Source organism: Podarcis tiliguerta (assembly GCF_965153285.1).
Source record: "Podarcis tiliguerta genome assembly, chromosome: 2".
Lineage (NCBI taxonomy): Eukaryota > Metazoa > Chordata > Lepidosauria > Squamata > Lacertidae > Podarcis > Podarcis tiliguerta.
Genome location: NC_139535.1, coordinates 74,607,016 through 74,620,816, shown reverse-complemented (window position 1 = coordinate 74,620,816; position 13,801 = coordinate 74,607,016). Strand labels below are relative to the sequence as shown.

The 13,801-nt window shown below is 41.4% G+C and overlaps 2 protein-coding genes across 4 annotated transcripts in view; one reads left to right on the top strand and one right to left on the bottom strand.

Moving 5' to 3' along the window:
* Positions 1–13,801, top strand: part of KCNIP1 (potassium voltage-gated channel interacting protein 1) — a 536,992-nt gene that overhangs the window by 22,519 nt on the left and 500,672 nt on the right. The window lies entirely within an intron of this gene.
* The window catches only part of LCP2 (lymphocyte cytosolic protein 2), a 37,532-nt gene that overhangs the window by 18,327 nt on the left and 5,404 nt on the right, over positions 1–13,801 (bottom strand). The window contains exon 4 of the mRNA XM_083430523.1: positions 3,026–3,091. Coding sequence (XP_083286649.1) covers positions 3,026–3,091 — 66 coding nt within the window. The remainder of the gene's footprint in view (positions 1–3,025; positions 3,092–13,801) is intronic.

Below are 13,801 nucleotides of genomic sequence, written 5' to 3'. Positions count from 1 at the left end.
TGCTTTCGGCTTCTTGTTACTGGAACAGAGCAGGATCTTAGTGTTTGAGTTCCTATAAATACTGTTGAGGAGGTGTGGTGTATAGCCTCCAATGTTCTGGGCAGAGAGGAGGTTCCCAGGCTAGTGTGCCTTTTCTTCTTTTGTTCCTTAATTACTTGAGGGATATCTTGAGTGATTTCTTGAGTGATTTCCTGAATCCCACTTAGGTGGGTCATTAGGTGTGGATTAGTTGCTAAAGCCTTCGTGTCTTGAACTCTTGAACTTTGTGAAGAGTTTTTCTGAGAAGATGGCTGTACTGCACTTGGTTGTGCTCTGGCTTGGCTTCGTGTATAGGGGCGAGCTGTGGTTTTGTGGCCTGTGCCAGCCAGATCTGTGTAGGGATTGCAGGGGGGTGCAGCATCCGGAGGTGCCACCCTGGTTTGGCTACTGGATGGTGTCTGTAATTTATCTGTGGAGAGGGTCTGGGTTTGGGTCTGGTGTGGTTGATTGGTGATGGCGTTCTGTGTGCCTCTGGATCTGGTGTCAGATTTTGTGGGGAGGGCTAATTTCCAGATGTCTGGCAAGCGGGATGTGTCGTCACGCTTGTTCATGTTGTGAGGGTGTTTCTCTATCTCGATGGCTTCCATGATTATTCTCTTGTGGTGATGTTCCATGTTAAAGAGCAATTTGGAATCTGCAAAATTAATTTCGTGTCCTGTTTCTTTCATGTGTTGGAAAAGAGAGGAAGTTTTTTCTTCTTTTTTGACGGCATTCTTGTGTTCTGCGATACGTGCATTTATTCGTCTGTTTGTTTGTCCAATGTACGTGGCTGGGCAGACTTTCCTCTCTTTTCCAACACATGAAAGAAACAGGACACGAAATTAATTTTGCAGATTCCAAATTGCTCTTTAACATGGAACATCACCACAAGAGAATAATCATGGAAGCCATCGAGATAGAGAAACACCCTCACAACATGAACAAGCGTGACGACACATCCCGCTTGCCAGACATCTGGAAATTAGCCCTCCCCACAAAATCTGACACCAGATCCAGAGGCACACAGAACGCCATCACCAATCAACCACACCAGACCCAAACCCAGACCCTCTCCACAGATAAATTACAGACACCATCCAGTAGCCAAACCAGGGTGGCACCTCCGGATGCTGCACCCCCCTGCAATCCCTACACAGATCTGGCTGGCACAGGCCACAAAACCACAGCTCGCCCCTATACACGAAGCCAAGCCAGAGCACAACCAAGTGCAGTACAGCCATCTTCTCAGAAAAACTCTTCACAAAGTTCAAGAGTTCAAGACACGAAGGCTTTAGCAACTAATCCACACCTAATGACCCACCTAAGTGGGATTCAGGAAATCACTCAAGAAATCACTCAAGATATCCCTCAAGTAATTAAGGAACAAAAGAAGAAAAGGCACACTAGCCTGGGAACCTCCTCTCTGCCCAGAACATTGGAGGCTATACACCACACCTCCTCAACAGTATTTATAGGAACTCAAACACTAAGATCCTGCTCTGTTCCAGTAACAAGAAGCCGAAAGCACCAGCCTGAAGATGACGAGTGAGACCTCGTCGAAACGTCGCCTAGACACCCCAACTTTTACACGGGAAGACACCCGAGGACACCAAAACCTGCATTCCTGTACCCGTGAAAATCTACGAAAGCATATATATATATATATATATATATATAAAAAACACAACAAAATCAGTTAAAAAGCCTGCTTCAGTTTAAAAGCCTGGAAGAGGAAGAAGAGGAAGAAGAGAAAGAAGAGGAAGAAGAAGAAGAAGAAGAAGAAGAAGAAGAAGAAGTCTTCCATAGACAATGGAAGTTCAGTATGAAGGGTCAACTAGAAGGGAGTTTCAGAAAATTCAGTCTACAATGCTAAACACACAGCTCCTGGTGCATAAGAACAGTGACTCCCCTAAAGTTGTCAGTGATCAAGCAGGGATATAAAGGATTAGGCAGTTTTTGACCCAAATTGTTACGGCCCTTGTAATTTAATACAAGGACCTTGAACCTGGCTTGGTCGTGTATGGGCAGCTAATGTAAATTTCTGAGCATCTGATTTATGTGCTGGCAACAGTCTGGCAGCAGTCTAGATGCAGCTTTTTGCATCAGCTGGAGCCTCTGGATCAGGCCCAAGGGTAGCCCCATGTAGAGTTCATTCCAATAATCAAGTCCTGCGGTTTCCGGTGCATGGCCCATCATGGCCAGACTATCCCTGTCCAAGAATGGCAGATGATGTACCAGCCACAGCAGGTAAAAGGCATTCTATACACTAATGATCTACAAACCATTTAAACAGAAAGCATCTCAATCACACTCATTTGGGATTCTAGAATAAATATCTGGGTTCATGTTCAGGTTAGATCAGGTCTTCTGAAATTTTGGACTTGTTTTTCTATTCATTCATGGAGTATGGAAACCATATTTAATATATTCAAATTAAGTTATACAATTAGTTTTCAAAGGTGTACATGGTCACCTGTTTGCTCCTCCTCCACATCTCATTTAAATATAGTGGCCTTTTTCCCTCTAAAGGTAAAGGTACCCCTGCCCGTACGGGCCAGTCTTGACAGACTCTAGGGTTGTGCGCTCATCTCACTCTAGAGGCCGGGAGCCGGGGCCATCCGCAGACACTTCCGGGTCACGTGGCCAGTGTGACATCGCTGCTCTGGCGAGCCTGCACCAGCACAGCACACGGAACGCCGTTTACCTTCCCGCTAGTAAGCGGTCCCTATTTATCTACTTGCACCCGGGGATGCTTTTGAACTGCTAGTTTGGCAGGCGCTGGGACCGAGCGACGGAAGTGCACCCCGCCGCGGGGATTCGAACCGCCAACCTTTCGATCAGCAAGTCCTAGGCGCTGAAGCTTTTACCCACAGCGCCACCCGGGTTTTCCTCTACCCCACGGCTAAATTTGATTATGTTCTCAGTCACCAATTTCTACTCCAAGAAATTCAAGAAAGAACTCATTTACTGTTGTAACAAGAAAAAAAATACTGAACAATTTCCCTACCTTTTTGGGAAAAAACTTTTTCTTTCTTCATGTCGGTTTATTTCCTGACTTAACTTGCTTAGAATTCTAAGGTAAAAAAAAAGTGTTATTAGAGCAAGTCAATATGTTGGAAGGAGAATCTCAGTTGTATTGTACAATTCAGCCAAAGTTAAGCATTTTTATTAACCTCAATGGGAAAAAGTTAAGCACATGCTCAGGTCTATGGTTAAAAATAATGAGAATAAAAGGTGCATTTTGTCCTAGTTTTTTTAAATTTGTTTTAATGTGGTAAATTTAAACTGTTTAATATAAGAATGATTTCTTTTATAGCAGAGGAATGAAAGACAGAGACAACAAAATATATGTTTTTCTCAACTTCATGTGAACAGATAAACCTGCTGTTAGGTGGAGCTATGACATTAGAATAATTTTAACACCCAAACGAAGCAATTAGTAAACTCAGTGCAGAGCATGGCAGCTTTGGCACATTGCTACTAAAAGAGGAAAGAAAACAAATAACAAGGTAGAAACCCCATGCATTAAATACATGTTGTTTTCATAGACCAGGCATGGCCAAACTTGGCCCTACAGGTATTTTGGGACTACAATTCCCATCATCCCTGATCACTGGTTCTGTTAGCTAGGGATGATGGGAGTTGAAGTCCCAAAACAGCTGGAGGGCCAAGTTTGGCCATGCCTGTCATAGACGAACAACGCATTGTCTTCTTTCTCAAGTTATGCTAAACCATGGATTAGTGTAACATGTATGAGCAGGAATGAGCCACAGAGAGTCTCAGTCATGATTTCATCCCATCTCTTCCTCTTGCACAGCTAGAATCATTTGCTTTCCTTTAACCATGGTTTGTTGTGTAATTTGGCATAAAAAACTAAGATTAGATCTCTAGTTTATTTCAAACACCCAGCTTCAAACTGGTTTCTTAAGGTATTAAGAAGCTAGGTATTAACCACAATTGTGTATAAGGGTGAAACGGGTTAACTAAATGTAGAAGTTTCTGAAGTTCTCTCTTCAGCCATGTGGAAGGAGAGGGGAGGGTGTAATGTGCAGGTTGCAGGCTTGTTGCAGCTCATTCCTGCCTTTGCAAAACACACTAAACCATGGTTTTGTGTGATGTGCAAATGGGTTAGGGTTAGGGTATAAACCACTGAGCTTCTTGGGATTGCTGATCATAAGGTTGGCAGTTCGAATCCGTGTGACAGGGTGAGCTCCTGTTGCTTTGTCCCAGCTCCTGCCAAGCTAGCAGTTCGAAAGCATATTAGCGCAAGTAGATAAATAGATAAATGCTGTGGCAGGAAGGTAAATGGTGTTTCCATGCGCTCTGGCCCTCGTCACAGTGTTCCATTCACCACAAGTGGGTTTAGTCATGCTGGACAAACACACACACAGTTGTACTCAGTACTGTGCAAGGGATTTTTCACATCCTTCTTCCCCACTGCAGATCCCTATGGCTTCCCTCAAAGTCTCCTGTGAGGGTTTGAGGACCCCCATAAAGGCCTGGGGTGTGGGATCCGCAGTGGGAATTGCCAGTAATCATGTGCAGGCAGCTTGTGCCAAATGGAAAGTTGTTGCCTTCAGTTAATATTTGGTTATTTCTCCCCCCACCCCGTTAATTCCTCATCATAGGCTGTCCACAGTTTATCCTGCACTTTCCCCCCTTCTTAGAACTAAGTAATTCATACATCAGATGCTACTAGCCTTACAGTGATGTCCCTCATGTTCTCTTGTAGGAACATTTCATAGCATTCCTTATCCTAACCATTTTAATTTGCCTCCTTGTCCTGTCAACCCCTACAGCAGGATTTGTGCACATGTTCTCACTCACCAATTTCTACTCCAAGAAACAGCTAGAAATCATAGAAAGACAACTGAGAGCTGTTTGCGTAAAACCCCATTAATTCCTGATCTTTGTGTTTCTTCATAACTGGGAATGAGGCTTTTAACAGAGCTTCTATGAAGTGAGTCATGAGAAGTGATGTAGACATACACTTGCTGCAGTAAACAGCCAGTCTGAGGAAAATCCCTTGAATGCTTGAAGCGTTTAATAATCCTGATATTGAAGTAGTGTCAAAACATGCTACCTCCTTTTACTGAAACCGTTGATGGCTTTGTTTCCATGTTAGAATAACTTCTGCAAGCTCATGAATGCAATAACATCATTTTAATAGTGTTATGCAATTATGATATTACCTGAAACCCAACATAAAATATTTTAATTTATTTAATTTATTACATTTACCCTTCTATGAATATTATCATTCATGCAAGGAATGCACACCAGCTAAAATATTTTTTGGGATGAGACTAGACAAGTAAAGAATTAGTAAGTCATAAAAATACAAGGCTAATTCATGTTGGAAGCCTCAAATTTATCTTCATTAAAAGAGTGGCTGGACAAAATGTGGGTGTTGGCCTATATGGCTATTAACTCATTGCATAAGAAGCAAGGAGAAAAGACAGGATGAAGTAGTTTTGAAGTGAACTAGAATATTTTTACTGATTACTATCAAATCTTTTTACTGATTATTAAATAAACAAGTAATTAAAATGTTAAATGTTATTTTAATTGTTTTGAACTTGCAATTACATCAGTATATATATAAACACTATTATAAACATCAGGATTTTAAAACGTGTTTTTTTTTGTTATTTAAGTACTAGAATTATGAAAAATAAAGATCATGTTATAGTAACAATAATAAAACATAAGAAGAGCCTGACTCCTTCATAACACCAAAGGCCTATCTAGTCTAGCATCCTGTTTCTCGCAACGGGCACCTGAATGTGCATATGAGGCCAATAAGTAGGGAAGATGTACTATTGACTCTCTTTCTTCTGTACTCCAGCAACTGGTACTCAGAGACTTACTGTCTCTGATACTGCAGGTAAAATAAAGCTATTGTAATTAGAAGATGCTAATAACCTTATTGTCATTAATTTGTCTGTTCCCCTTTTAAAACCTTCTAAGTTGGTGTTGGTCACTATATCTTGTGGAAGCAAATTCCTTTGTTTATTGTGCTGCGTGCAGTAATTCTTCCTTTTTTATGTATGTGTCACCCTAACCTACCTCAACTGATCAAGGAACAAAAGTTAACCTATCTCAGATTGGTTTGCACTCCCATTGAAGACTCAGATGTACAGTTGGGTGTTCTCTTGGATTAATCCTTGATCCTAGACACCAATATCTCAGTGGTAACCAAAAATACCTTTGGTACCTGGGTCTGGTATGCCAGTGATGTTTGTTCTTAGAGATGTCAAATCTAGCCATGGTAACACCTTGTTCAGATTACTGTAACATGTTTTCTGTGGGCTTTCATTTGAAGAGTATTGGTAAACTTCAGCTGATTCAGAATACTGTAACCAGACGGTTACAGCAAATATGTTAACACTGTTAAAAACACATTCGATAGATACCGGTTCACATTTGGGCACAATCTGAATGTGATTATTATTGATATACAGAATAATAGATTGTAGAGTTGGAAATAATTCTGAGGGTCATCTAGTCCAACCCCCTGCAGTGCAGGAATCTCAACTAAAGCATCTATGAAAGATGGCCATCTAACCTCTGGTTAAAAACCTCCAAGGGAGAATCCACCACCTTCTGAGGAAGTCCATTCCACTGCTGGATGCTCTTGCAGGCGGCAAGTTCTTCCTGATGTTTAGCTGTAATCTCCTTTCTTGTAACTACACTCCTACACTCCAGAGCTGGAGAAAACAAGATTGGTCCATCTTCCATGTAACAGCCCTTTAGATATTTGAAGATATCTATCATATCACCTCTCTGTCGCCTCTTATCCAGGCAAAATGTACCCAACTCCCTCCACCATTCATCGTAAGGCTTGGTTTCCAGACGCTTGATCATCTTGGTTACCCTCCTCTACAAGAATATCATGGGGGACTATGTCAAAAGCCTTTCTGAAATCAAGATACACTATGTCCACAGCATTCCCCTGATCTACCAAGCTTGTAACTATCAGAAAAAGAAATGAGATTTGTCTGGCATGATTTGTTTTTGAGAAACCCATGCTGGGTCTTAGTAAACACAGCATCGTTTTCTAGTTGCTCATAGACCAACTGTTTCATTATCTGTTGGAGGACCTTTCCTGGTATTGACATCAAGCTGACAAGTCAGTAGTTATCTAGGTCTTCTTCCCTCTCCACCCCCCCTTTGAAGATGAAGACAACATTTTCCCGCCTCAAGTCTGTTCTGTAAGAATTCTCAAAGATTATAGATAAGAGGCTCTGAGACTACATCTGCAAGCTCCTTTAGTACCCTTGGGTGCAGCTTATCAGGCCTTGCAGATCTGAATTCATTTGAAGCAGCCAGGTGTTCCCTTAACACCTCTTTTCCTATCTTGGGCTATAGCTCCCTCCTTACGTCATTTATTCTGTTATCACCAGGATGCGCACTAGAAAGTGAAGCCCACCAAAGATTGATATTGGAATCTGCGCTTTTAGCTTGTGCATTAATAATCTAGAGTTAGAGGTGAGCAGTAATGTAGCTGAGTTTGCTGATACCAAATTGTTCAAAGTAGTTAAAACACAACCAGATTGTTAGGAGCTCCAAGCTGGGCAAATGTGCAATAAAATGGCAAAAACAATTCAATGTTAGCAAAAGAGGCACTTTTTTTGACCGAGTGCATAGGTAAACTATGGAATTTGCTCCCACAAGATCTAGTAGCCACCAACTTGGATGGCTTTAAAAGAGGATTAACCTAATAATAATAATAATAATAATAATAATAATATTTGTACTCTGCCCTTCTGGCTGGGTTTCTCCAGCCACTCTTGGCGGCTTCCAACAAAGATTAAAAATACACTAAAATGTCACACATTAAAAACTTCCCTGAATGGCTACTAATCATGACATATTTTGATATATTTGTTCTACTTCCAGTGTTGGAGGCAGATTACCAGCAGATTACCAGCTGCTGGGAATCACAAGTGGAGAGAGCATTATTGTGCTTGGGTCCCACAAGGCACCTGGTTGGCAACTACGAGAACAGGTTGCTGGACCAGATGGCCCTTGTGCCTGATCCATCAGGACCCTTCTTATGTTATTAAAACAATACTTTTAACCATTTGCAGCCTGTACAACAGATAGCTTCTATTTATCATTATTTTTCATGGCTGAACAAAAGTTGTTTTCTGAATGAAATTTTAACATAGGCAGCTGCCTTCTACAGAGTCTGTCTAGCTCAATATTGTCTATGGTGCCTGGTTATACATCTCTGGGTTTTCAGACAGCACCCCCACTCAGTTCTATCTGGAGAGGCCTGTGACTGAAACTAGGGCCTTTTGCATGCAAAGAACATGTCCTTGCTACATGTAAAGGGCTGCTGTGAACACACCACACACCAAGCTTTTACAGGTCCTGTGTTGAATTGTGCCCCTTCCTCCCCTATCCCTAAACATCTGGTAATGCTGCAGCAATTATTTGATCAGTGCTACATGTGCACAAACTATCCAATGTGCATCTGTAGCTCAAAGTAAAGAGTTTTAATGCATTCTTTTATGAAATGTTACAAGGAATGGCAGTACCTCTGCATCATTTCTTTCTTGACTATTTCAAGCACGAGGCCTGTGAATCTGCAGCTAAGGAAGGAAGTATAAAAACCACACTGCTTAGTTATAAGGGAGTGGGGGTTGCATTTGATTAAGGATAAGAGCAGGCAGCAGGCTTGCAGAAAATATTACTCATACTCCTGTCTCTAGTCTCCTGTCTCCCTCCCACATGGACAGGTCAAAGTTTTTGGAACATTTTAATTTTCCTCTCATTCATAATTCCAAATAGTAGGAGGTGGCTAGCTTAATTTCTCTAAAGGTTGAAGACAAAACAAAGCTTGTATCTCGAGCAGCAGTGGGAAACCTCTGGTCTGCCAACTTACCATATTTTTTGCACCATAACACTCACTTTTTTCCTCCTAGAAAGTAAGGGGAAATGTCTGTGCGTGTTATGGAGGAAATGCCTACAGGTGGCATGCCTACGGATTTTCCTCCTCTAAAAACTATGTGCGTGTTATGGTCGGGTGCGTGTTATAGAGCGAAAAATACGGTAATTAGACCTGTCAGGCCTCCCCATTAGGCCTATCAGGGTGTTTTGCCTAAGCCACGTCCTTGTGTCAGTGCTTTTGTAAGCACCAACATAGCTTTGAAACAAGCTTTCCAAGCACCAACACTCACCCAATCAGCAGTGCTTACAGAGACACAGTTGTGGTTTTGTAAGTGTTGCCAATCAATGGTGCTTGCAAAGCTCTGTACCTTTACCTGTGTGGCTTTATTTTTAACCATGTAGGCAAAGGGAAATGGGTCACTTTATATCATTGTGACACCATCGTAACTTTGGGTGACTGACACCTGTCAAAGTTGGCCCACAAGATGTGGGGAAGGTAGTGATCTGGCTGGCCAGCAAGATCCAATTCCCTTTTCCTGCATTTGTTGCGCAATTTGAAATTTCATGTAATGACCCTCTAAGTCATTCTCTGTTACTTGATTTCAAAAGAGGAAACTTCTCAAGAATGAGTAGATAAAAGGAAGTTGAAAGGGGAAATCAATAGGGTCAAATCTGTCTGGCATAGGGATGCAAGAGGGCATTGGCTTCCATTCCAAGCTATGTTTGTTTCAGGCAGTGCTGTTCACATTAAACTGTAGTTTGGCTTCTAACAAATTGTGTTATTCATCACACTGCCCACTGTGGTGGAATGTTATTTAATTAATTATGTAACTAACTGCATTATGACTACGTTGTTCCACACCATTCACCTCAGCAAAAAGACCATTCATTTTAATGCAAAGGAAACACAATGCAAATGGAACAAAACATCAGCTGTGTATTGTTTAAGGACTGAAAACAGCAGCAGCAGCAGCAAACACCAGTCATGTTCACTGGATTGATTTCTGTTCCAGACATGGGATGCATAAGTGAACATATCACATCAGCTCCAGCCAGCATGGGTAATGATCAGGCATTAGTATTAGTGTATGAAGGTGGGATGCTGAAGCCTTGCTGGTACTGGATTACAGTGGTACCTCGGGTTACATACGCTTCAGGTTACATATGCTTCAGGTTACAGACTCCGCTAACCTAGAAATAGTACCTCGGGTTAAGAACTTTGCTTCAGGATGAGAACAGAAATCATGCTCCGGTGGTGCAGCGGCCGTGGGAGGCCCCATTAGCTAAAGTGGTACCTCAGGTTAAGAACAGTTTCAGGTTAAGAACAGACCTTCAGAACGAATTAAGTTCTTAACCCGAGGTACCACTGTATTATTATTATTATATATAAAAACCTTTATTTGGGATGTGGAAAGTGAAATCAGGGCAGGGCATCATAAGGCTTTGCTGGCAGTTCTGTCTTGAAGTTATGGACATTAAGAACAATAAGGCTCTCTACTTTTATGTGGAACATGCCAAATTATTCACTATGTGAGATCTTATTGAATCGATTTCTGTAGAGACTTCTGGTCTTGGGGCATCAGAGTCCCTCCCAGTCTCTTCTTGTGGTGCACAGTTCTGGCTCCCTGCTTGTCTGCCTGCCTACCAATTATTTAGGACAGTTGGCAAATAATGCAGATTTAATTGCTATCTAAAACTAAAAACTAAAATGAAAAAAGAGAACAACCTCAAATATAAATGGTAACATCGACAGCAACGGTGCCCGAGAAAAGTGGGCTTTGCAATGCTTTCTGAGAGCTAGTAGAGATGGATGTTCGTTACACTGAAGGTGACAATGGAAAAAGTCCTAGACATCACGTGTTATTTTCCCCCTCCATGGCACAATAGATCCATTGCAAACAAAACAGACACCTACTAGCATGAGAAAGAAGAAGCACAGGATGGATGAACTTTAAAGGCTAAGTTGCTAACACCACTACCAACAAAACCCCAGAAACCACAAATAGAAAAGGGGGAAAATCAAAGCACCCACTCCATCCTGCTTCCACAAGGGTGGAAATCTGGCCAGTCTCAGGTCTTGCTTGACAGAAAGCCAGCTATCAACCATATACCAAACAAGCACTGGCCAGTATGAATAAAAAAATTAACCAATGTAATTTGGCATTTACACCAAAAATGCTACCAACATCCCTTGACAAATGAAAACTCAAGCTCCTTTGCCCATTAGCTCCCAGCCAGAAGTCACTCTCTGGGCTTCAGTGATATTAAAAGGGCAGAGCTCACTGGGAAGCGAGAGTCTGGGTAACAGAATTACAGATTTGAAAGGGATCTTGAAAATCAATTTCTGCTCAGTGCATAATCTACAGGATGCAACTACAGCAACCCTGACAAAAGGGCCACCCAGCCTCTGCTCAGATACCTCCAAGTGAACCAAGAAGCCTACTGTCTCTTGAGCTGCTTCTGTGATGGCTGTCTTAAAGCTGTGGGGAATGCTGGTTGGACTGGATTGTGTTTGGCAATGCCAACAAGCCAGTCCCCTTATCAAATTTATACAATCATATAAAATTAAGCAGCTGCTATTAACTTTATTTAAAAACCTGATATGCTTTATAATGACAAATGTGTGATTTCCATTTGGCAGTAGCCAGAGTCAAGCATAGGTCAGCAATAAAAAAACATGGTGTCGATGCAGTTAAGTCTTTATTCAAAGAAACCAAAGCAGCACTGGCCTAGTGGTCCCAGCAACTGCTGCCCAGTAGGTCTTGCTCAAATGAAACAGTTTCAAGGACTGAAGGTCCTTCCCACCACTTTCTAATTCTCCTCCTCTCTGGTTGGTCACTGTGAAAACAGGATGCTGGACTAGATGGGTCATTAGCCTGATCCAGCAGGCTCTCCATATGTTCTTAAGTATTTGTTTCCCAGTTCCTACTGGCAACATTTGCCAGACATCAGGCCACATTTGTAGAACAAACTGAGTATTCTCAGTTTCACTGAAGTACAGCTTCCACTGAAGAAGGTACCAGCTACAACACAACTTTCAGGCTGGAAACATTTTAGGATTTGGGATGCCTTTCTTACAATTGGATCTTCTCATGAAAAATCTTCCAAGCTAATTCAACTGAAGCAGATCAGGTAGCTTTCCTGAGAATAAGGGCTTGTCCACATTTTAGCATCATTTAACTGTTAATCTACTCCCCTCTCTCCACATTTGAAAAAGACCAGGGTAGTCCATAGGCAAAAGCATAAAGTAAGGCAGGCAACCAGAAAATAAATGAAAATGTCAAGGAAGTAGTGAGCACATAAAGCAGCAAGTGACAATTCACCCACCCACCCAAAAACTCAAAAACAAATGGTCTGTGACCATGAGTGGAGGGGTTTATAGCCTGATTTCCCCCAATTTATCAGATTATCCCTGCACCAGGAAAATCTAAATTTACAGGGGGGTGGGGCTTGGAGATAATGTTATGTAGACTATGCAAACTAAATGGAAACACAAACAGATGCAAACCCTAAATCTATGCATGAGGAAGCAACACAGAATCACACTGGATGAAAGGCTGGGTTGGGTGGGGAGGATATGTCTTCATTTTACATAGTAGTTCTAATACATTTATTTCATTTATTATGCATTTAAAACTTCTATATTTCGCTTTTCCCTTCCACAAAGGAGTTGCTCACGGCTTACAAATATAAAAAACAGTCATCAAATGATTACAATACAAATGATCAACCTAAAAACAGCAGCAAAATACAAGAACACAACGAGCATCTCTTACAACCAACACGTTAACCAACTGAATCAAATGCATGTTTAAAAATTAACATTTTCAGTTTCTGTCGAAACTGAAATAGAGGAAGATAACTTAGTTCTTGGGTCAGGGAATTCCACCAGGAAAGTTATCTTGGTGTTACCACCAGTCATGCCTCAGAATAGCTTACACAAGAGGGCCATAACAGCTGATCTTAAAGGATGGACAGATTCAGCACATATGTAATAAAGGACTAATAAGGCCAGTGTGTGGGAGAGATAGATGTAAGATTTAGGACTTCTGTGTTTAAGGAAGTCTGATGTACTGAAGTATCAAGATACTTCTAAATGATGAAAGGGATTTGATGACACATTCTTTGTCCTGAAAGCAAATTCCATGAAATACAGCAAATATGTATTCTGCAGACTACTTACATAAAGTATGTAAGGGTGCTTCCAGATGGTTGTTTATTGTAGGATGTGTGCTCCTTATGCATACAATTTTTTAAATTTTACAATTACCAAACCATATAAAAGTTACGAAAAATGGGATCTCACCCCTAGAGACTCAAATCTCACAGCCTCATGCTTCCAGTTGTGTGGCAACATTGGTTACAGTAGACAATCATATCAACCCAAAAATTCTATGGTGTGTGTGTGTGTGTGTGTGTGTGTGTGTGTCCTGCCCTCTTTCCTGCAGCTGTGTATGTATGAAATGGCTACCTGAAAAGGTATCTCTTGTTTTTATTCCCTTTTGTATTTTTATTTTATTGGTTAGCTTCTCTGTTAACACTAGTTGCCAGGTTTTCTTGTACTGTACCATGAAGTCAGCATGGCACCCTCCAAAAGTTTTCAATAATTGGCTATTGTTAGTCTTGCTGCTAGCAATAACTGTCCAATGTGTTTATAATGCAGGTCCATATTATCTCCTAAATAAAGGTTGAATAATGCCAGCTTGGGTTGTTTAATAACATTCTGCCCTTTTATTGCTTTGATTTCTCTGAACACCCAAACATGTTCAACTTTGTAGAGGTCTACCACACGTACGGATGTAATTCCCCTACCCCAAAATGTACATCCCCTCCGACAGGCTTGAATGCAATTTGTTTGCGGCTTCCACGTGGCACTTCTGGCATC